Below are 24,385 nucleotides of genomic sequence, written 5' to 3'. Positions count from 1 at the left end.
ATTCTCACATCAAAACAACACTGCTACTGAAAACAGAAGTATCATTGTTCACTTTTTTCTTTTCTTTCTTCAGTCTTTTATGTAAATGTATTCGCATGAAAGCTGGGTCTGTGATTTCTATTTATATACATATATATGTATATATAATTGAATTTTCATGTTTTGGGCCAATATGTGTTAAGCGTCAACTGGATCTTGTAAGATAAAAATCTTAATGAAATTAAAGAGTTTCTTTTCCCTAGAAGAATCCTAGGCTTTGATCAGCACGTTAGCAAATTAGCAATTAACATTTTCTGTAAGCTGTGATTTACATTTTGTTTTCATCGACTTACTTTGTAGTTTGTTGAGAAATCCTTTTTCAGATTTTTTTTTTTTTAATAGCCAGTTTTGTTTTGAATCACATTCCATGCAAATGTTTGATTTTGATGAGGATTACTATCAAAGAACAACATTTTTTCGCACATTTCTTGATAGATCATTAGAGAGTACACTGTGAGTTTGAACTCTGGCTCAACCCAACTCTGTACAAAGAGTCATTGGAACACTGGCACACAGCGAGAGGCCACTCCCGCGACGACCACTGTCGTGACTATCGTGATCGACTGTCGGGACTATCAAGCGACTGTCGCGATTATCACGATCGCTGTCGCGACGACACTTGGCGACACTATATAGGCCTAATCTGTTAATGGTTGACATGATTTTAAAAAAACTGTAGGGTTTTCTTAAAGCACAATTTCTTGTATTTAACGTTAGGTGGACAGCTATTATCAGAATACTATCAGATTTTTATTGCGATTCTTACCTTCTACTGAATTACCAGGTCCCCTCAGGTGTCGCTCTCCAGATCAACAGTCGTGCTTTGCAAAGCGCACGCGCGCGCGCTCACTTTGAAGTGAACAAACGAAACAAACAAACAAAAAAACTCGCAGAAGGAAGAGACAAAAATATGTGAAGAATAAACTTGATATTTCTTGAATACAACCTAAATACATAGGCAGCGTTTCAACAGAAGTCCATCTACTTTTTTTTTCCATAGAAATGAAGCTGTGATAAACTTTAGTGGAAACATGTATTCACAAACAGTTGAGACTCGGAACATGATACTGAAGCCAACATTTTCTGTCTTGTTTTTATCATCTCGAAAAGAAGCTTGAGGTTTTCTCCTTTTATCAAGAAAACAAGACAGAAAAAAACATGCATCCCTATGTCATCTGCATAACATTAATTATATTTATTATTAATTAGAGGGGTGCGGTAGCGCAGTGGGTTGGACCACAGTCCTGCTTTCCGGTGGGTCTGGGGTTCGAGTCCCGCTTGGGGTGCCTTGCGACGGACTGGCGTCCCGTCCTGGGTGTGTCCCCTCCCCCTCCAGCCTTACTCCCTGTGTTACCGGGTTGGCTCTGGTTCCCTGCGACCCCGTATGGGACAAGCGGTTCTGAAAATGTGTGTGTATGTGTATTATTAATTATGTGTCATTCATCTATATTTAATAAAGTGATAGAATGTTAAACGATATAATACATTGTAACTATAAATAATACAATATATTATATAAATAGATATACATTTTTAATAGAGCCTCCCTTTTCAGTTCAGTTTCAGCAATACTCTGACCCAACAAATATTATTCACGTAGTCCCAGCACAACCGGCTTAAGTAAACGTAGATGGATTGCACACAATGAAATTACACACACACACACACACACACACACACACATTTTCAGAACCGCTTGTCCCATACGGGGTCACGGGGAACCGGAGCCTACCCGGGAACACAGGGGCGTAAGGCCAGAGGGGGAGGGAACACACCCAGGACGGGACGCCAGTCCGTTGCAAGGCACCCCAAGCGGGACTTGAACCCCAGACCCACTGGACAGCAGGACTGTGGTCCAACCCACTGCGCCACCGCACCCCCTACAATGAAATTAAGTTGAGACAAAATGCAAAAGAATTGTGTTGCATTAACTAATTTTAATTAAGTAAATTGAACAAGCAGTAAAAATCACGTTGAGTTTATATTGTCTGTTAGAAGTCTAAATAGATTGGAACATTTTATTGCAGCGCGATCATTATCACTTTTTGATGACTGTGTTGAATTTCACTTGGACTTTATGTTTATGCAATAATTATGTTCTCCTCTCAAACATACATTTATTAAGTTGATTGTAAATGTATTGTTTTAGTATTTTCAGTAGAGCTACTTTTCATTTTTTCCAGTGTGTACTTCCTATATAATGTCACCATGTTTTTTGAGAGAATTGTTCAGGATCTTCTACCTGCTGCTCAAGTCAGTTGTTGTATTCAGATTGTGTGATTAGAAATGTAGTTCTCATAAACTGGTACAATCTTAGTAGAATACAGCAAACAAATTTGTGTGTAAATGTTCAGCAGGAAGGAACTTGATTTTAGTTTTAAGCCTTTGTTCCATCACACTTTAATTTTAACCTTCTAAGGAGATCAATGTGCTATTTCAGCATGTGAGTTGCTGAATCAATTTTTATAAGAAAGAAATAAATGGACTACTTCCACATAATTGCTGGGCATCTAAAAAATACCCAGAACCGAAAAAGACTACATGTATCTTTGACATTTAAAAATTATGTAATAGCATAGTTTTATAAGGTATGCCATTTAATGTTTTCAACAGGACATAATTTACACATAATCTCTCAAAATTAGGTGAAATTTTAGGGCCCCATTCTGTTTTCATACCCTTCCTACATTTGTGCATTTAAAGTTTAATTTATTCATGCGCTATTGGCATTATAGTTATAAATTTTATACTTTTCAGACATGCAGTATGTTACAAGCATCTTAAAGACATCTGGGTCTTTTATTTATGACACAGACTTTTTACATGGATAATCAAAGAATTCAAACTCTTTCTGTAGATGGCTGTCACAGCAGGTCAAAACTAACTGATAGCTAAAAATTTTTCTTGCAGAACTGTTTTTTTTACAATATTCAGTCCCCTAGGACAGCAATAATTTGATGCATAAATTCCTTGAGAATAATTTCCCAGAAACTAATTCCTCTGTTCAGGGTGTGGTACAGTTATCAATTATTTACTCAAGCAGCAAATGAGAAAAGCGAATGAGGCCAAATGTTTAGATACTGAGAAAGAGCTACTAGTTAATGTAATGAGAAAACATTATTTAACAGAGGTATTTCATTTTGGATCCTGCTAATAAAAATAATGCTTTAATTTTATTGCTGCTATATTGCATGTGTTTCTGTCCCGAAACAATAACCCCAGTGGCAGCTGTTGTGACATTTCATAATTGGATTTTAGTAAAGGAGATGCTGATCACTCTTGGTTTAGGTTTTCTGTATAATAGCTGGAAGGAGCTTCCAAAATCATTACAGCACTCTTCTGAATAAATTGGGCACAACCCTTTTGTCTGGGGATTTTGGCTCATTATGGAAAGACTGTTGCTAACAAGTAGACGGCTTGTACGACAGTATTCAGTGGAGAGCTGATATTCTACAAAAGCTCCAAATGGGGATGCTGAAACAGACCTGGATAAAAACAAATATAAATTTAATGAGTAACATTATTTACATATAGGGGCTTCCAGTGCTAGGTTAGTCATGCTTTCCGTTTCCTTGAACCACATCCAAATAAGTCAAGCGCACAGCTGTTATATAATTCATGTAAACAGTAACCAGCAAAATAGACACTTATTACAAACTATTTTCTAACAGTTTTTGCCTTTTGCCATATTATTCTTATTTTTACTGTGGTGCTGTGTGCTTAGCATTGCATCGAGATAACTCTTGGAAGGAACTTCTCACATGTAAAACCTCTTGTTAAAGAAAATTCATAGCTAAAATGTGAAGTCTCCTACATATAATGAATTAGCTTTTGTTTTTCTTGGGCAATGAGACCCGTGCCAAAGCTTATAAATACTTGATTGATACTGCAGCTGTAGAATTCAGACAATGGATGGGGAACCATTCCTGTACCCGGACTAAGCTTTTATGGAATTTGCTGAGCTTCTGCTTGGATTTTTTCTCCTCTTACATTTTCCCACCCAACTACTGTAGAAGAACCCTCAGTGATGGGAATTTCCAGTTGTCATTTTTATTAGGCAACATGGTTAAGTATTTTAAGTTATCTGGAGGTCATTCCAGGTGGAAAGACCCCCTGAAACCTTTGAACTTTAAAAACTGGGTATGACCAGTTGTTGTGAAAAAAAGTACTGCTCGCTATCATGCCAGACAAATTAAGAAAAAAATACTGTCAAATATTATACGCAAGTGGGAAATGACAAATCACCCCGATGTACTCTGCCCCAATGGTCATTGTCCAGCATGTGTGGGGATGTGTCGAATCTCTTGATCCATATCAACAGTGGTCATTAAACAATACATATGCAGTCTTGTGAACATTTTAATAAGTCATGCAAGAGGAATGATGCTTCAAAGCCATTTTTAACACCGAAGCCAAAGAGGCTAGGATTGGGATACAAATGGCATCTCTAAAAGTGTAATAGCCACTGTGGTTTTCAGAAGATCAGAAGAAGGAAGCACTTATAAGAGTCTAATAATACAATGAATGATTCCAGGAAATCTACCTAACACTGATGACATACAGCATTTACCCATTATCACACAAAACAAATCAGTCAGTCAACTAATATTATACCATAGTCAGTTTCAAAGGCTGTATTTGAAGGATTCTAGACAATGGTTTTAACTTTCACAACTCAGTTGTTAAGTGTTGCCAATGAAATACAACCAGTTGTGACAAGATGTTATTTTCCAATTACTGTTTAAATACTGCACTTCCAGTTTTTGTGACATATTTCGGGAAAGACAAAATAAAGGGTGGGTCAAATCAAAGGGGAACTAGTTATGCAGCACAAGACAGTTTGTGGTTTTGCAAACAAGTTACAGCTTGTGATAAGTAAGATGACAGAAGGGCAACCGCATATAATAATAATAATAATAATAATAATAATAATAAAAATTAAACTTGTCTATGTTTGGAATGTGAGGTGCAAGCAGGCTGTGTACAAAACTTGTCACTTAGATGTTCTTAGTCACCAAGTCGATTACTTCCTTTCACCACTCCCAAGGTAATCTCAAGCTGCGTGCTACTTATTTACATTTATTCATTTAGCTGACACTTTTCTCCAAAGTGACTTAAAGTCACTCCATTTATGTGTTTGTAAAAGCAATGAAAGGTGAGAATCACCTTGAAAAGCTCCAAATTGTTATTTTTGTTGTGAAATTAACATGACTTACACCATGCTTAACCACATGATTTATACACAATTCAAACGGCAAGAATGTGCAACTGACCTGCGAAATCCTCATAGAGACTCACCTGAAGGAGCTTCTTACATGTAAATATTTATTACATTAAGAAATTAACTTACTACCAAAATTAAACTGAGAAATTCTCAGATATTCTATGACTCATCTCAATGAATATGAACATTGGTGCATAAAGTGGAAAGAAACTAAGTTTACTTAAGAATCACATGTCTGCAACTATGATTCTTTCTCCTAATGTAATGCACACTTTGTATTTCTCTGAGATGTACGTCGCTTTGGAGAAAAGCGTTTGCTGAATGAATAAATGTAAATGTAATGTATGTAAATGAATTGGGACTGATTAAGGTGAACGTAAATACCATCAAGTCAGATTTGATTAAGGCGTTGGTAGGAAAATGCAGATTAATTTTGTAAACTTCAATAGGAACAAGACCACATTTACTCTGTTAATTTTTTTCAGGACTGGTTCACCTATGTTATTTGTTTCAAAAATTCGTTGATGAAATTAAAAAAAAAAAAAAAAAAGGACTGTGAAAATAGAAGACAAGAGAAGCAAATAATCAGAATACTGAAATTTTACCAAAGCAAATCAGACAAAAATTAAAAGGATCGCACAACTACGTTATAAACAAAAACATTATGTACAGCAAGTGTTAACTGCAATTTTACTCTGTAAAATAGTGTTGTGCCCTTTACAAAAATAATAATAAAAAGGATTTAAAAGCAAACTAAAAGAAAATATGTACACTGTAAAAATACGATTATTGAACCTGACAGTTATCCTCCTGCGTTGCTGAGACCAAGTTCTGCCTGCGTTTCTCTATTTGCTCGGGGGTCTTCCTGATGCTCAGAGACCTCCTGCCCCTGCGGTCCTCCATGTTGGCTTTAGGACTCTCAAACTCTGCAGCTCTCACGCTGTTCATCACAGGGTCCACGTTCCCAGAAGTGCATTTTCCCGGACTTTTGAGTGAACAGATCACCTGTGCCTGTAAAGCAGAAGTAATAATGATTGGCGCAGTGTTGGATACCACAGAAAGCCTGAAAGGTCAGTTGTTTGATCCAGCAGGTGGGGAACCTGGCTGGAACACAGACCACCGGAGCGTCTATTCCTGACTAGAGCGCCACTCTTCATAACCTGAGATCTGCCAGTGTGCACAGACCAGTATGTAATGGTTAATGAGTAACAGTTACTAAAAACTCCGGATGAAGCGCTGCAATGCCATGCCACAATTCTGTAACAAAAAGATCTTACTGCTCTACATTTCTTTGCAGGTTTCATCTGGAAGTTGGTTCTCACTCTGAACATTGTGATTGGTGAATGAATTTGGGTGTCTCAAATGGAAACCGACATTTGGCAGATGAAATCAGCATTAACCTGAACCAACAGGAGTCCGATGTGTCTGACCAAGGCTAACCCCCTTCTCCAGTCTACAGGATTAGCCTGACTTGGGCCGACACAACACCGCGGGTCGAAACGAGTCCCTGGTGGACCCGAGTCAATTAGGAAAGGGAGGGGAAAAAAATACAGTCTCATCTAAGCACCCCCATTAGGTTGTGCTCTCCCAGAAAACTGTAAATCCTAAGAGATTAAGCCATTGTCTGTGTCAGTAAGTGTGTGAAAGGGGAATGCAAAGTGGTTTACTTTTTGGTTTCCGCAACACTGGAGTTAATACAACGGCTCTTTTCTTTATTAAAGTTTCCATTACTGTAAAACAAAAGAAAATACAAAGCCCGCTTACATGTATGTTTGGAAGTGGAGTGGAGATTTGTAATGTTTTATTACAGAACAAATCCATTTTGTTTCAGTTCAGAAATCTAAAACCAGAGTACATTCTGCCCCATTAAGAGCAGAACCTGGGTTCCACGCAAAAATGTTTAATTAGAAACTGAACACTTCTAAGAGACCACATCATTTGTAAAACAGAAGAAGCTTTATCGCATGGAGCTAGAAGGCAAAATAGCCAGGCAGAATGCAAACCAAGATTTTAACTATTAAATCTCCAAATGCATTAAATCTTACTTGAGCAAAAAGGGTATTATCAGTTGAGAAGGAGGCCTTTTCTCTCTCTCTAATTGTGCTAACCAAATAAGAAGATGGACCCATTTGCACACATCACTAGTAGTTCTTAAGGCCTCAGGTATCAAGAAGCTGCTCTTGAATTAAAACAGGTTATATTATAAGAGAGCAGTTCCCATTGCTTACAATGCCAACATATACGGTATTTAACATTATTTACCCTTCAGGAATGCTGCCTGTAAAACTAACAGCTTCTTCATGCCACCTACAGAACATAACAGCCCGACTTGCTCCAGTAGTATTTGACAGAATCATATTGATCAATCAGCTTAACAAGAAAAATACTTAAGTTAATTTTCACTTAACCCAGTTGGGTTTCTCCTAAGATCATTTCGATCTGAAATCTTGAACTGGCAGTCAAGTGTTCAAAAACATGAACCTTGAAGTTAATTTTACAGCAATGAAGTTACACCTGTGATAACTATGCTTATCGGACTCATCTATAACAAACACTGGAAGCCAAAATTTATACTGAAAGTCTATATACTTCCAGGAGTTTCAGCTATTTCCCAATTGTTGCTATTTCTTAGCCTTCATGTGATTTAAAAAGCATTTTCAACATAACAAAACATAGGATGACCTTATAGTCAGAAATTAAGTCAGATACCAACTGTAATAATCTACTGAAATAACAGCGTGATTCAGATTTTAGACCAACTTCTTGAATTTTGACCATAAGACAGTAGATACAGAGCTCATGCAACTGTGTGCTTTCACCAAGTTGCTGACATCCATACAATGTGGTACACAGACAGTTTAATCTGATGTTAAGTGAGAATGAATTTTTTAAAGTTAAAAGTTAATGGCTTGCAGAAAGAGTGTAGATGAATAGTAAAACACTTACAGTCTGTGGTGTGCTGCCCTCTGCTGCTGCATGGTGACTGTGCACAGGGATCTCTGGTACTGACACCTGCTGAGATAACGGAGACTTCTTGGCAGCCAGACGAGGACTGCACCTTCGTACGGTGGTCCTCCGCAAAATGAAGGGGCTGTTTTCCCCTACTGGGATGTTTGCAAAACCTGAGTAGAAACAATAAAAGCACTTATCGTTGATTTGACTACATGCACACAAGTACTTCTCAATTTTCAATCTACTGGCTGGATCTATTGTGGTTCAAATGAGCTATGATTTTTAATTGACCTCATGCAGTTCCTTTGACATGACTTTTCCCTCTGTAATAGTCCACCTCCTCCCAGCACTAAAAAAAAAAACAAAAACAAATCTGACTTACCTTTTTTCACCAGTTCAGGCAAACCCTCTGGTCTAAACTCTTCGTCATGCTGATTCTGGGCAGAGAGACACCGGGCCGACTGAGGTGTTGCACCAGCACGGATCCTCTTAGTGATGCCGTGGAGAGTCTCCTGTACCTTGCTGGGGGTGTGTTCACCATCTGGGCCAACAGGCCTCTGTCGCTTTCCCGACATTTGAGAGCTCCCCTCATCTTTCTTTAGCATCTCATGCTCATTGTTGACTTGGACCGGTGACCTCTGTAAGGCCTTGGAGGCAGACCGCCTACCCTTTGAGGCCGTCACCTGGCTGGAGAGATGTGATACCTGGTCCCGCAAGGTCTCATTGGTCTCCTCCAGCTTATGCAAGGTGACCAAGAGGCTACAGTACTTGTCCATGCTCTCATCTGCTTCTTTGCTTTTCTCTTCCAAGGCCTCCTTGAGCTTCTCAATCTCTTTCTGCAGATCTTCAGTGCTAGAGGTTTTGGTCCCTGTGAAGAGTTAAGGTAAACTGAATGGTTAAACAAGTTAAACAAAAACCTGCAGTAAACCATACTCATGACTATCTCTTTTAGGAAAAAAAATTTGCATTTTCATCCCTTGTTAGTCTCTCAATATCCAATTTTTCATGCATCTGGATGATGAAAATACCAGAATTTGTTGTTAATCAGTCCACATTTTGTAGTTTTCAAATGTGGTCTTGGTTCAACCATATTTGAAAACTACACCAAGCTAAACAAAGTGAAAAAGTGTTTTATATAAAGACCCTTGTTTGCTACTATAACCATGCTACACACACACACAAAAAAAAAAAAGCTTTACGGGACATAATCAATATTCTAGGAACAAAGTAAAACTTACTTCTAATTTAGTGTTATATTACATTTCTTTATAATGTTGGACATTTCATTATTCAGTTTTTCATTATTCTGTCAGTTTTCAAGAGCAAAGTGGACGTTTGCGGATTACAGAGAAACTTCCGTTAAAAACAATGTCTAATACACACCTTAATCAAAAGTAACCATTTCAATTAGTACTATTGTTAAATTACATTTCATAACAATGGTTTTACCTTGTTTCTGGCTGGCTTCAAGGCTGGCGACCAGCATCGCTTGCTCTTCCAGTTTCTCAATCAGAGAAAGTTTTTCTTTCTCCAGCTGCTTGCAAGACTTCATCCATAGGTTCATCTTAGCAATAACAGAGTCCTTCTCCTTGGAAAGCTGGGCAACCTTCATCATCAGTTCATCAACCTAAATTTAGAAGTTGGCAATATAAACAGTATGAGAATAAAGACATGAAGGGGGAAAAAAAGAAAAAAAAAAAAACAACTTTTGTTCAACAGTCACTAAGCTGGAAGATGTATAAGAAAATTACAGGTTTTGTAAATTGTACAGCTTTACATTTATGCATTTGGCACACATCTCCAAAGCAACACACAAGTGGAACTTAAACCAACTTAGAGGATCTTTAACTTAGTTACCTTTAATTTCTCAAACTGAACCAGTTTGTTTTCCATCTCCCTTAGAGCAGAATTTAACTGCTCTTTACTGGATTTCAGGCTGCCAATCTCAACCAAATACAGAGAAGCCTTCTCCTCAATTGTAGCAATTTCTTTCTTCAAGGCTTGTACTTCATTTTCATGCTGGAGAAAAGATAATGCCGTGTAATTTCTTTAAAGTTCATAGAACTGTATTAAATGTGTAGAGGCTGTATGTTAAGAACCATGAGTGCTCAATTCATATAGAAATTGCCATCAGCTTGCCTGGCGAGTTTGGTTCAGAAGCTCCTGACTGACCATCTCCCTGTCCTTGGTCTCATGTGCAAGACTCTGCTTTGTGCATTCGAGGCTTCTCTTCAGTTCCTCCTTTTCTGATATCACCATGTCCAAAGATAACTGGGAAAAAGGATCAAACAATGGCATTACACTGTACACGCAGTAAAAACATTATTTAAACAAATGCTACACTTAAAGCAGAAGCCCATTCACCAGTTATAACCATCATACATTATTATACATTATTGTGTTCCTGTGCGCAACAGAGTACTAGTCAGACAAAACGTAAAATTAACAGAGAACAAGAGTTCCACTGTGCACAAAATAACAATTGCATACAGTACCAATGCAGCAGGAGCTTAGATCACTGGGCATGTACCTTGTAATTCTCGGACTCCTGTTGTGAGGTCTGCTGCAGAGCTTTAACAGCAAGTCGTTCCTTCTGCAAGGCTTCACGTTCTGCTTCTGCACTGCTTAAAGCTTCCTTGATGTCACTCTGCAGCTTCATGTTACTTTCATTTAATGCATTAACCTAATTTTCAAAGAGAGAAACTCAAATGTTATTTGAGCAAAAAAAAAAAAAAAAAAAATTAAAAAAAAAATTAAAAAAAATCAGGCAGCAACTGCAGAAGTCACCGTTTCATTTGTGTATATGGTATAATTAAGCATAGCACTTGTACCTTCTTGGCAAGTTCTGTATTCAGTAATTGTGCAGAGTGTAAGTAATCCTCCTTTTCCTGGACTTCGGTCTCCAGTGAGGTAATCGTAATCTGCAAGACCTCACACTTTGCTGAAACCAATTGCGCTTTTTGCTCGCAATCTGCTACTGCAGCTTCTAAACGCACCTTCTCACTCAGCAGCTGCTCCTTCTCAGACTCAAGCAAGGGTACTTTTTGCTCTCTGAACAACTGAAGCTCAATCACGCGTTGCTTTAGCTGCTCATTTTCTTTGTTGCACTTGCTCAATTCATGCTGCTTTGTCTCAAGGCCTTCAGTGAGCAACTGGTTTCTGGACTGCATATCGGACTCGTGTTTCTGGAACTCCTGTAACTGTTGGGACAGAAGCTCATTTTCTGTTTCAAGAGCAGATAATTGGCATGTCACATCCTGCTCTTTTAACTGTGCACATTCAAGCTTCCTTTGACAAGCCTCTAGCTGACCAACCACTGCGTTCAATTTGGACTGGAGTTTTTCTGCAACTATATCGGACTTCGCCACAGCATCCTTGGCTTCATTTTCCAGCCGCTGCAGTTGTTCTGTTTTTTCAGCAAGTTCTTTTTCGAGTCTCTCCTTCTCATTGAGGATCTTATTCTTTTCCGTTGTCACTTGTTCAAGTTGTTTGACAAGGTTTATCTTTTCAGCCTCCAATTCTTCATACTCTGTTTTAGCAGTTTCAGCCTGAAGGACAACATCTTCTAGATTCTGTTCAGTCAACTCTTTCTCCCTCTCCAGCTTCTCCAGACTGTCTTGGAGTGCATCTGCCTTCCTTTGGGCTTCCTTGAGCAGTTCACTCATATGCCGCTTCTTCCTTTCGTCAGCTTCGATCTTGACACGAAGCTTCTCGATGCCTTCTTTCATCTGGGTCACCTCTTCTTGGGTGGAATTCAGCCTTGATACTATTTCTCCCTTCTCCAGGAGGGAGGATTCCAGTGATAGTGACAGTCTTACATTCTCAGCCTCCAATGATTGCATTTTCAAAACTGCACTTTCAGAGTTCTGAGATGCTTTCCATTGCTTTGCTTTCACCTGATTTAGCTCTTTCTCCAAGTCTTCCTTTTCACCACTGAGCAAGGATATTGTTTGCTCCAAAATTTCAAGCTGAGACAAAAGCTGTTGTTTCTCAGCCTGTAAATTATCAATGTTACCACAAGCCGTTTCAGTCCTATTTTTTTGGGTTCGGATATCTTCCTCAAGCATTTTATTAAGTTCTTTCGTGTCATTGCTATCTTTCTCCAATTTTTCAGCCTTTTCCTTCCATTTCAGCAAAGACTGATCCACCTCCTCTTTCTTCTCAGTACATGACAGAAGCTCTTGTTTTAGCTGAACTCCTTCACTTGTCACTATATCAAGATTTTTTTCAAGACTGGCATTAGCTTTCCTACTTGCATACAGTTCCTCCTCCAGTTTCTGCTTCTCTTTTTGCATTTCCTCAATGTCTGTCTCCATTGATAAGATATGTTTTTCAAGGTTTGCCTTCTCAGACTGCACCTTTTTCAGGTCACTTTCAATCTGAAAAAGCCCCTCTCTCCAATCACCCTTAGCAACTTCTAAACTTTCTAGCATTTCCATAACATCTGCCAGCTGACACCTGGATGTCTCCAGCTGCAGTTTTAAGCTACTGACTTCTGTCTCTAGTTTCTCTACTTGGTCACTAAGACTCCGTTTTTCCTCAGTTGCAGAATTTAATTTATTAACAGCATCTAATTTTTCTTCCTCCATTCTGTGCAATTTAATCTCCAGCTCAGTGCACAACTTTGTCCTTGAAGTAATCTCAGCAGCACAGTGTTCCAGCTGTATGTATAAGGTCTGAAGTTCACTCTTTAATTTTTGGACATTTTCCTCATTTTGTTCCAAATCCTCACATTTTTCCTCCTGGTTATCTTGTGAACTGTGACTGGTGGTACCAGTTGGATTTTCATCAGTTGTGCCTACAGCACAATCCTCAGGCTTCTGTTGGTCTTCTACATCTTGGGCAGCTGCAGAGCCTACTTTAGCAGGATGCTATAAAGTAAAAGAGAAATGAGTTACCTCAACAAAAATACATCTCTAGTTTCATATAGGTAAAGAAAAAAAAAAAAAAAGATGCCACAGTAGCTCACCTGCAATGTACATTCTGCACTGTCAGCCGCAAGCAGAGACTGGGAACCAAGATCCAGGCCCTGCATCTGTAGCCTTGCAGCCTCCAGCTCAGCCGATAAGACTTCTGCGTGTTGTCTCTCAGCAGCCAGTTTTTCCTCCATCTCCAGACTCAGGCTCATTAGTTTCTGTTTCAAGCTGTATACCTCTGACGAATGTTGCTTCTGGAGCTGCTCCAGGTCTTTTTGTACAACACACAAAGAACCTTTCATCTCTCTAATATCAGTTTTTGAAACCTGTTGCTGAGCCTCCATCTGGTTGTCAAAACTTTTAATAGCTTCATCGAAGGAGCGAGAGAGCAATTCCAACTCTTCTGACTTCCGCTGTAGCTCATTCTCTAGAGAGAAAGAAGTGCTACCTGTTTGCAACTGCTTATCACTGACATTTAAGTCAGAAGATGGAGACCTTGAAATGGTTTCAATCTCAAAATCAGATCGCTTAGCATCTGATAACCCTGTATCAATGACACAGGACACAGCACAGGATTCTTTGTCCACTTCATCAATAATAGCACTACTGTGCATTACATTGCATTTTTGAGCACATGTAGGTTCAAATTTGTTGCAGTCATTCTCATTAGTTAAAATTATGTTCTCAAATGAACTCGTCATGCAGCTTGCCTCCGAATGAAGCTGCTCAATGAAAGATTTTTGTTCTGTCACCTGGGAGAGCAAACTGCTGTACTGGTCTTTCAACACAGAATGTTCACTATTCAGCAAAGCAAATTGCTGATGCAGTTCTATTTGTTCCTTTTCAAAGTGTTTATTTTTCATGTCAGTTTTATTGTTCTGTTCTACAGTTTTCTCAAAGATGGTCCTGAGAGACTCACACTCTTCTTTCTGTATCTGCAGCAACTCCTTAAGGCCACCATTTTCCAGCTTTAACCCATCATTCTGTTCTTGAATTGTGCAACATTGATTTCGCAAATCCTCAGCTTTAGTCTGCAACCTTGAGTTTTCTTCTGAGACTTCACTGAACATTTTTTCCAAGTTGGCATGTTTCTGAATCTGCTCCTCTACATCATCCTGGAGTTTTGACTTTGCTGCCTGGAGAGATTCCATTTCCAAAGCAAGCATACTGAGGGCTTCAGCATGCTTGCTGGCATCCTCTGAAGTTGATTTTGCTAGCAAGCCTTCAGCATTTTTCAGTGCAAGCTCCTCCTTAAGAAATGAGAGTTCACCTTCTATGGTAGATCTTTGTGACTCACTCTCTTTTAATTTTGCCTCCAATTCATTAACTTTAGACTGAAGTGCTTCAATCTGTGAATTAAGAGAGTTCACGTAAACTTCGTTGTCCTCAAGATCCATTTGAAGCATTTCAAGCTGGACCTTAATTTTGCTCATAGTGAGCTCTTTTTCTTTTAATGCATCATCTGCTTTAATCTGATCCAACTCAGCATTGCACAGCTTAATTTTAAGTGACTGGATTACACTCTCCTTCTTAGTGGTGCCATTTTCAGCAGCTAATAAAGCCGCTTTCAACGATTCGATTTCAGGCTGCTGAGATGCTGCTTTTTCAATCCAAAATTCTCTTTCTTGACAAACTGTTTTGTAGGAATCATTTACTTTAAGAAGCTCATCATTTACACTAGCAATATTCATTTTTAAATTGGATATTTCAGCTTGACTATTTCCTAGTTTGTCCACCTCAAAAACCTCATCACTTTTGTTTTGAAGCTGCAAATTTGTTGTATTCAGGTCCTCTGCCAGAGATTTATGCTTCTCATGGCACTTTTTCATTTCTGAAGAATACTGTTCTAACTCCACTCTGTGTTTGTCAGCAACTGCCTTCATTTCCTCTTGGTACAAAGACATTTGGTCATTCAAATTACTCTCCAACTTTGAATTTAATTCTAGAGCAGAAGCATATTTGCTTTGGAGAACCTCCACCGAATTTTTCAGCTCTGCACAACTCTGACTTAAAGCTTCCAACTTCTCCTCTAATATAAGTGTCGTGCTCTCCATAGCTGCTTTTTCTTTTAACAAAACAGTTCTTTCCTCACATAAGGTAGCATTAGCCTCCTGTAGCGACTGATTCTTTGAAAACAATATCTCAATATCTTGCTCAAGCAGTTTCAGTGTTTTAACCATTTGCAAATTTTCATTTTCAAAACTGGTTGCTTTAGCTTCCGCATCCATTAACTGCTGCTTGAGTTCCTTTATATTGTCACTAAGATGCTGCAGCTCCAGAACTTTCTCATTTAGCATCTCTGAAACTTTCTGTAAGGCATCTTTGCTCTCCTCCTCTGCAGCACATAAAGCATTTAACTGCTCTTGGAGAGAACTAGAAGTCTTTGTCTGCTCAGAAAGGATGTTTATTTCATGAAGAAGTCTTTCTTCATTCTTCTCAGCTCTTGAAATTTTTTCTTTAAGATCATCATTTTCATTGGAGAGACTGACACACCTGCTCTGCAGCTCTGTGCCGAGATGTTTCTGCAATTTGAGGGCAGAATCCAGTGAAACAACCTGCTCATTTAGGGACGATACCTCCAGCTGGCTTTTTGCAAAGTTGAGGTTTGCCTGCTCAGCCTCTGCGGTTTTATTTGAAATGTTGTTCTCATACCTCTCCATCAAGCTTGACTTGTCCTCATTGAACCTGGCCAGGTGTTGCTCCTGCTCAGCCAATGCCTGAGCTAGGCTCTCCTGAAGATGCAAGATCTCTTTCTGGTTTATTTCAGCCACAGAATCCTTTGACTTTGCTAGGTCACATACACTTTCATACTGTGCCAATAGTTCACTGTGAGACACCGCCATTGCTTCTGCCTTACTTTTCTCCTGTTGCAGTCTAGCTTCCAACTCTGTCACTTGCCCTTGCAGAATAACAACCGTGGCCATTGTGTTCTCGAAATCCTTATTGTACTTTTGACCAGCCTCCTCAAATTTTTTCTGAAGTTCATTACAAATGTGCTCTTTTTCTTCCAGTTGCATGCATTTATTGAGTAATTCACCCTTCAGAGAATCAACCTGCCCTGTCAATGTTCCCTTTTCTTTTTCTAGATCTTTCATTTTCTCAATTACCCCATTGTGTGTATCATTCAAAGAGGATATGTCTTTTTCTAGTTCACTGATTCTGTTGAGCATGGCATTCCGTTCTGTCTCTATGTTGTTGATGAGACTTTCCTTTTCTCTTTTCCATTCCATTAGACACTCTGTCTGCTGTTTTAATTCTGCAGATTCGTTCTGTTTTGAACTAAGAGTCAAATTTAAATCCTGACATTCCTTTTCTAGAAAAGTGTTCTTGTTGGTCACCTGCTCAATTTCATTCCTTTGTTTCTCAACTTCCTTTTCAGTGGTCTCCTTTTTTATTTCTAAGTCAGCTAATGTTTTCTTCAGGTTTTCCAAATCTTGTGCAGAAGATTTGCTTTGACTTTCAAGTTTCATTTGAATTACTTTCAGTTCTTCACTTTGACCTTGAGTTTTAACTGAAGGGGAAAAAAAAAAAAAAAAAAAAAAACTGCATTGGTTAAACATACAGAAACACACACACACTTGGCTTAACTTCTACAGGGTATATGACGTAGCTAAAAAATCCATTCAGTGAAACTAAGTCTTGTGTAAATAAATTTAACATACAGTAATACCACCAACAAAAAGATACCATTTTAAACAGTTGCCATTAAACATTTACAACTAAAGTATCCATGATGTGTATGCATAGATGAAGATCTATGCAAATACATCCTGTACTAGAAAAGACATTCTGTATTCATTCAGTCATTCTTTGCTGAGATGTATGTCACTTTGGACAAAAGCATCTGCTAAATGAATAAATGTAAATTCAGATCGTCAAAAACCACTTTTACCTTTGAGGTCCTCCATCAAGTTATTGTTGTGTTTAAGGTTGTGTGTGACAGTTTTTAGTTCTTCTTCAGCTTCTGACAGCTTCTTTTTGGCCTGTTCAAATTGAGAGCTGATGCTATTTTTCTCTTTCTGCATTTCCTGTAAAAAAAAAAAAAAAAAAAATCCAAAATTCATTTGATTTTAATACACCTACATAATTCTAGGGTCTTACAAGAGTCTATATGATGAAACAGGATGCAAAAATGGAAGTCCAAGTACCTCAGATGTCTTCTTCCAATTGAGCTCTTTAGTCTGGCTGGCTTGGAGGGCTTGCTCTGACCTGCACAGTTTATGTTTTAGCTCCTCTAAATCCCTCTCCAGGTGACTCTTCTGTGCTGTTACCTATATAACAAACCAGAGAGAGAGAGAGAGACAGAAAAATCATTCATACTTCTTGATGAAAGGTAGTCTGAGGAACAATACACACGATTATATTACCTTCATTTTATACGACCTAATTTATTGTTTTGTATTGGTATGAATGCACATTCAAACATCCACCCCCCTTTCATGTTCACCATCATCACCTTGTCAATATCAGATTGCAGCAAACTATTGTCCTTTTTGGCTTGTTGAAGCTCCTGACTCATCTTTGTTTTCACCTGGTTTAACTGTTGCTCAAGTGCAACCTGTGAATTCTGCTGACGTGCAAGTTCCTACAAAAAGAAAAAAAAAAAAAAAATTGATCATGCAGTCCACAGTGACAGTTTCATTACATAAACTAGTCTTATACCACCAATCAAAGGTAAAGAGTTCCTAAAAAAAAAAAATCTTTGAAAAGTGAACTCTCAAATCACTGGTAAAAATATGTGCTCCAGAACCACAAAAGTGACATCCATTTATGCTAAAATATCACCCAATCCCATCCAAATGGACACAATAACTAAAGTTAACAGTTGAAGTAAGCGATACAAGTCTCCTGTTGATTAATTATTCTATAATACTGTGTAGCTCTCTACCAATGCTCTTTCTAAGCTATTACATACCATACATTTAGCAAAGTGTGGATTTCCTCCAGGTGCCTTTTTTTTTTTTTTTTTTAAATTTCTGGTGGATTGGTAACTCTAAATCACAGCATGTGACCATACATGCAGGTGTGTTACATTGCTCTGCTGATTCATAAGGATAAAAATCTTGTGCCACCCTGGCATCACATAAACCTCATGAGATACTACATAGAACTTGCACTGACACAAAAAGAAACTTCATCATCAACACAACAAATATACATCAAAATGTCCCTCTACATCTCCCTGTATTTTTTCCCACAGCCCAAAAAACTTGCACTTCAGGTTAACAGCTAACTAAATGGCCCGTAATATACATTTCAATGGACTGCTTTGTTACAGAGAGCTGAATGACTAGGAGTTCAGTGCAGTGTATCAAACACCAGGTCACCCTGGATGAAGATGTCAACTAATATATATATATTATATATATAATATATATATATATAATAATAATAATATATATATATATATATATATATATATATATGTCAACATATATATATATATATATGCACGCTACATAATAATCACTGGCAGTCACTTTGGAGAAAACTGTCTGCTTAATCACACACACACACACACACACACACACACACACACACACACGGGCTGAAACCGCTTGTTGCGAGCGGGATCGCAGAGAACCGCAGTCTAACCCAGGAACACTGGGTGTAAGGCTGGAGGGGGAGGGGACACACCCAGGACGAGATGCCAGTCCGTCACAAGGCACGCCAAGGGGGACTCGAACCCCAGACCCACCAGAGAGCGGGACCCGGCCAAGCCTGCTGCACCACCGTGCCCCCGTCTGCTTAATCAGTAAATGCTAATATCTCAAATCCCCAACAATCAGGAGGTATGTGAAATACAAATTAAGCCCTTGTAAACACTCCATAAGCCCAAGTAGGGGTATTAAATGCAACTCCTCGTAAAGCTGAATTCCCTTAACTGGAATGAGTCTCTCGGGGATGTCTAATTATATGACATGTACATATAATCTTACATGGCAATATATAATACAACATACATACTGATTATATAATATACACACATATACTCTTATGAGTTGGTAGCTGGTAGCACAGTGGTTAGAGTTACTGCCTTTGGACCCAAAGACCATAGGTTGAAATCCCACCTCCAGCTGTAGTACCCTTGGGCAAGGTAATTGCCCAAAATTGCTTCAGTAAAATTACCTAGCTGTATAAATAGGTAAATAATTGTAAATAGTTTAACACAGTTTAACATCAATCAAATGAATAAATGTAATGTAAATGTACATTCTAAAATAAAAAATTCACAGCTGAATTTGTGTCTTACAGTACTGCAGGCCTCAGAATGGAACCTCTGATTTAAAGTGATGTACTTCAGATACACACCTTTTGGTGCTCCTTCTCCTGGTCCTTAATCTTCTGTTCAAGAGCATGCCGCAAGCTCTCTGCATTGTGCCTCTGACAATTCATTTCTTCAGTTATCTGTTTCAGCTTCTGCTCAACCGATGAACACTGAACAGAAATATTTAATACCATCATTCAACCCATCAAAGTCTTAAATCAGAAAAATAGAAATTTAAATTTTATACAGTAAATTTATGTAATTATGGATTCAATCCTTTAAGAACCATGTCTGAATAAAAATTATATTTTATACAATAAATATTTTGTTATTGGTTTAAGTGTTGCTGAATATTTCTCATGCACTCTTCTGTTCATTTATATGTACATTTAAACAACCTGGAATAGTAGTATTGGTTTGTCATAAACATTGAAAATACCCATATATTTTAAATGTCCAAGACAAATGGGTAACTAACATTCAAGATACACAGGACGAAATGTTATACCCAATGCATATATGCATATGATAAACCTTCAAGATGTGCACCTGTGATTTTACTTATAAAATATACTTTGAGCCCTTGTTTTCCTACATTACCTTGGTAACAGCTTGGTCAAACTGCCCTGACACCTTGCTGAACTCATCTCTGGACTTGGCCAGGGTTCTATCTTTCTCGTTCAGCTCCTTTCTGGCTTTCTCAAGTTGGGTCTGTAGCTCCTGAAACTTATTCATCTGGTTCTTCATTTCCTTTTCCTGGGACTGAAGGCGAAGTTCCAGCTCTGACACTTTAGCCTTCAGTTCTGCAAGAAAGGAGCAGAGCCAAGCAATCACAGGTACATGGAGGTTAATGAGACTGCAAGAATAAAAAGAGCAAGTTTATTTCCAAATATGGCTCTTGTTGTACCCGTAAGGTACATGCCTCAATATATATTTGACTTTATGAATAGAAAATAACTACCTGTTCAACAGAACTGTAATGAGGAAAAAAAACTAAGGAGTTTTAACTGAAATCAAGCTGTTGCCATTGTTACTGAATTACTGGATTTGTGGTACAGTGCAAATATGCAACTTTATTTACTGTAAGTTGAGAACCTAGTGTAGTCATTTAAAAAAAAATCTGCTGAAGTACTGAGGCAATGAACTGAACAGCTGGAAGGATCTAAGTGCACAGCAGGTGACTGTAGTACTAACTTTATAATGAAAACCTAGATTGCTCCCACTGTTTAGACTTTTAAAACACACACACACACACACACACACACACACACACACACACACACACACACACACACACACACACACACACTGCAAGCAGAGAGGACTTCTGTCTTTCATGAGGAGCAAACCTTGATTTGTTGCCCGCAGAAATTCATTGGCTTGAGAGCTGGCTGATTCGCTCAGAGAAGTTGATGAGTTTCTGGAATGCTGCTTCAGTGGAGTTTCTTCTGAATCCCACAAGAAGCTTGAGGTACCCATTTTCCTCTTCAGTGGTGTCTCTGTATAGCTCGAGTGACTACTTGACGTTTGCTCTTGTTGCCATGGAAAAATCGATGACTGTGTCTGCTGTCTAGCAATGTCCTTGTGGCTCACAGAAGTCTGGTTTAGCAGCTATTAAAAGAAAATCAATGTTAAAAATGCATACAAAGTGGGGAGGGACTGGATCATTAAAATGAATTTGCCAGACACAAAAAAGGGCCAAAAGTAAAACTCACTTTGACTTGCATAATTCTCAACTCCGATTCCAGCCTTTTTCGTTCTTCAGCTTCTTTGCTGTACTTTTCCTGCAGCTCTTCGAACTTTGAATCTAACAAATACACACACACACACACACATTTTCAGAACCGCTTGTCCCATACAGGGTCACGGGGAACCGGAGCCTAACCCGGCAACACAGGGCGTATTTTAATATTTTATGAAATACAGCATATGCACTCTAGACTGCAATACATCTGTGTCCCGTAAAGTCAAAATAATGAAAAATGGATTCTTTACCAGGTTGCTTGCAAGTTGGAGTGGCTGGCATTGCAAAAGTTTTTTGTGGTGTGCTAGTGATCTGTGGGTCTAAAGGATGGGACAACTGGTTCCTATCGAGCTCATTCTTGTACCTTGGAGAAAAGTGTTACAATATGACAATTTAATGTATTATTTATAAAATACATACACAATACATCAAATTTTCAGTCTGTTAACAGTGTATTTTTTGTAAATTACTGTACAAGACAGTAAAATCAGCACAAATATCACATAAAACAGAGGAAACTGATTCCAGAAAAGGGAAAAAAAAAAAAAAACCAAAACCACACTCAAAAACATCACCATCAAAACAAACAAACAAACAAACAAACAAACCTTCTTATTTCTTGCTCCAGTTTTTCAATCTGCTTCTTGCTGGAACTGAGCTGACCCTCCATGTAGTTCAACTGCTGGTCTTTGACCTGCAGCTCATGGGAAATCTTCTGTCTGGTTTTCTCCAAGCTTTCACAGGACTCCACCAGAGACTGATTTTCTCTCTTCAGAACAGCTGCTTCATTCTTCTCCATATCAAACTGATGAGAAAAACGAAAGAGCAAATTAGTGAAAATAAAATTAAAACAATTTTTGCAGATTGGGAAAAGAAGATAGCTCAGAGAGGACTGTTAGTCAAAGGAAAAGTATAGTAACCAGTAGCATAGTGCTTAGAGTCTCTGTCTTTAGACCCAAAGGTCACAGGATCGATTCCCACCTCCAGTTACAGTACCCCTGAGCAAGGCACTTAATCTAAATCGCTCAAGTAAAATTACACAGCTGTATAAATTAGAAAATAATACTGCAAGTAGCTTAACGTTACAAGTCAGTTTGGAGACGCGTCAGTTGAACGACAATTCAAATGTGAGCTGTAGATATTTGCAAATACCTTCTGCTTCTGTTTCTGCAGAGCAGCTTCAAGAGAGTCCATCTGAAACTGTTTCTGTTGCCTCTCCTTCTTCAGCTTGTCCAGCTGCCCTTCAATATCCTGGATCTTCTGCAGGGCTCTTCCAGGAAGGCCCTCCTTCCACTCTTCAACTGCCCAACTCATTGTTGCTTTCCTTCGCTGTCCTTACTCAGGAAACCTTTTGCATTGCCTGAAATCGAAAACATCACACCAAGATGAAAATCACATGCAAGTGTGGTATGAACCTACTTTTCTTTTGAGATTAAAAACTTTGATGGAGAGGGGAAAAAAAAAAAAAAAATACAACTTTTGCTCCCTTATGGGCTACTATTATTAACCACACCCTGGATTTTAAAGCAACTGGTATCCTATTCTTGCAATTAACACATGAACAGAATATGAAAAAGAACACATAAAACAGTCCCAATAGTGCTGGCAATACTGAATAGAAGCCACATTTTGCAGTAGATTGCCTTCAGTTCACACTTTTCAGCATCAATATTATTATAACTGCATATAAAACTCACTCAGATCAGAACATGATTTTGGAGGATCAGGACATTTCAAAACCATAAACAGTTCAGGAAACAACAAAGCTTACACACAGCAGTTTCAGTTTGGCTAGCTAGAATTTTTTTAAAAAAAAGTGGTCACTTGCAACAGACACAGTTACAAATAATATTATTATAATATAAGCCACCAGGCAGCCCACTGTCTGCACACCACGTGTAAACGTTGAAACGACACAGTCATCGGGACGTAAAAGAAGCCAAATCAAATTAATGTCATGATTTTGAAAATACGCCCATTGGCATTACGTCCTCAACAACGCTAAAATAAGCCTTAAATTAATCACTGCTACTCTCGTAAAACGAGATTAGCAAGTTAACGCTAACAATACTACAACAGAGGGCCTAATCCTATTACCTAATAATATTAAAACAAAATTAAAACAAAATTACTATAAGTTAACTCTTAACGGCGTATGCTTGTGTGCCATCAGAAGTATTAGTATAACCACCCGCGTCCAAACAACTCTTACACAAGACGCATTCCATTAACATAAGAATCAAGAATACAACATTTTGCACGGAAAATTAACACTTTACTTTACATATACATCACAGGAACTAAACTTTAAAATTCTGATATTTCACGTAACTCACGCTTTTGTAAAATGCTTATAACCAAGAACAACAGCAATCTTTTCAACGTGTTCCGCTACTGGTATTGAAACATAGAACAGAAATTCAAAATATCAACTTTTTGTGAAATACGCCCACTTTGCGTGTTACCATTGGTCATCGCCGCAACACGTTCTTGCGATTGGATAATATTTTATGACCGAAGCCAATGGGCAACATTGGCTGGGAAAGCGACGAACGAATTTGAAGAGGGAAGCCCGCCGTGGGCCATGTTGCGCTTTCCTTGAAAAAAAAATCCAAGCTCATTGGTGAGGTTAAGTAAGGCTTATTTTTATTGGTCAAACTGTGCCACTGACGACCATATACTGTGGTGGCTCTTGGGAAGTGTAGTTCATTTTTTATTTACTAAGCTGTTGCTTTAGTGTCAGTACAACGTGTAACTTGTTAGGATCAGAATCAGAACGAACTTTATTGCCAAGTATGTTCACACATACAAGGAATTTGTCTCGGCGACAGAAACTTCCACAGCACAAACAGAATGGCAGTGACAAGACACAGATGAGAAGATAGAATATGTGAATAAGGGATAAAAAATATATGAAAAATATAAAGTATGCAATAATATAAACAAAAATAGTCACTAGACATATATGTATGTTCTATACAAATGCAAGGGAATCTGAGTAAGAGTAAGTAAGTTATGCCACTTTTTTTCTACATTTTATTGAAGTATTCCCATTTCCAAAATAAAATAAAATGCACTACACTTCCGTTATTTACCAGTGGTAAACATCTTGCCATTTAGTTTCTAAATTAATGTTTTTAAATACCTAAAGTTCAAAATGACCTATTGCTATTGCAAGTTCTAGAAGGCCATCTTCACACGTATTCCGTTTCTCCACATTTTCAATCTGAAATTTTGTTAAT

The 24,385-nt window shown here is 38.3% G+C and overlaps 1 protein-coding gene across 1 annotated transcript; it reads right to left on the bottom strand.

Moving 5' to 3' along the window:
• Positions 1 to 6,039: 6,039 nt before the first annotated feature.
• cenpf (centromere protein F) lies at positions 6,040 to 23,535 on the bottom strand. Its single transcript, XM_018726275.2, has 20 exons — positions 23,480 to 23,535; positions 22,296 to 22,503; positions 21,752 to 21,948; positions 21,395 to 21,507; positions 21,115 to 21,206; positions 20,749 to 21,010; positions 20,000 to 20,202; positions 19,444 to 19,569; positions 17,588 to 17,716; positions 17,280 to 17,402; positions 17,024 to 17,159; positions 13,185 to 16,642; positions 11,047 to 13,086; positions 10,746 to 10,898; positions 10,355 to 10,486; positions 10,073 to 10,234; positions 9,665 to 9,842; positions 8,598 to 9,083; positions 8,210 to 8,385; positions 6,040 to 6,274 (listed from the first exon to the last, which is right to left on the bottom strand). Exons 2-20 carry the CDS (start codon positions 22,455 to 22,457, stop codon positions 6,050 to 6,052), a joined length of 8,553 nt encoding a protein of 2,850 aa, XP_018581791.2. The 5' UTR covers positions 22,458 to 22,503; positions 23,480 to 23,535; the 3' UTR covers positions 6,040 to 6,049.
• Positions 23,536 to 24,385: the final 850 nt, after the last annotated feature.

The sequence above is a fragment of the Scleropages formosus genome, chromosome 15 (assembly GCF_900964775.1).
Source record: "Scleropages formosus chromosome 15, fSclFor1.1, whole genome shotgun sequence".
In the NCBI taxonomy this organism is placed as follows: Eukaryota; Metazoa; Chordata; class Actinopteri; order Osteoglossiformes; family Osteoglossidae; genus Scleropages; species Scleropages formosus.
The sequence above is the reverse complement of the archived record's forward strand: the minus strand, read 5'-3'. Positions and strand labels throughout refer to the sequence as shown.

Bases quoted from the DNA above. Each gene is read 5' to 3' on its own strand.
- cenpf (XM_018726275.2), bottom strand. From the start codon at position 22,457: ATGAGTTGGGCAGTTGAAGAGTGGAAGGAGGGCCTTCCTGGAAGAGCC. The intron at 21,207-21,394 runs GTAAAGAATCCA...TGTATTTGTTAG, and splicing joins TCCAACTTGCAAGCAACCTG to ATTCAAAGTTCGAAGAGCTG. The intron at 13,087-13,184 runs GTGAGCTACTGT...TTTACTTTATAG, and splicing joins GTGCAGAATGTACATTGCAG to CATCCTGCTAAAGTAGGCTC.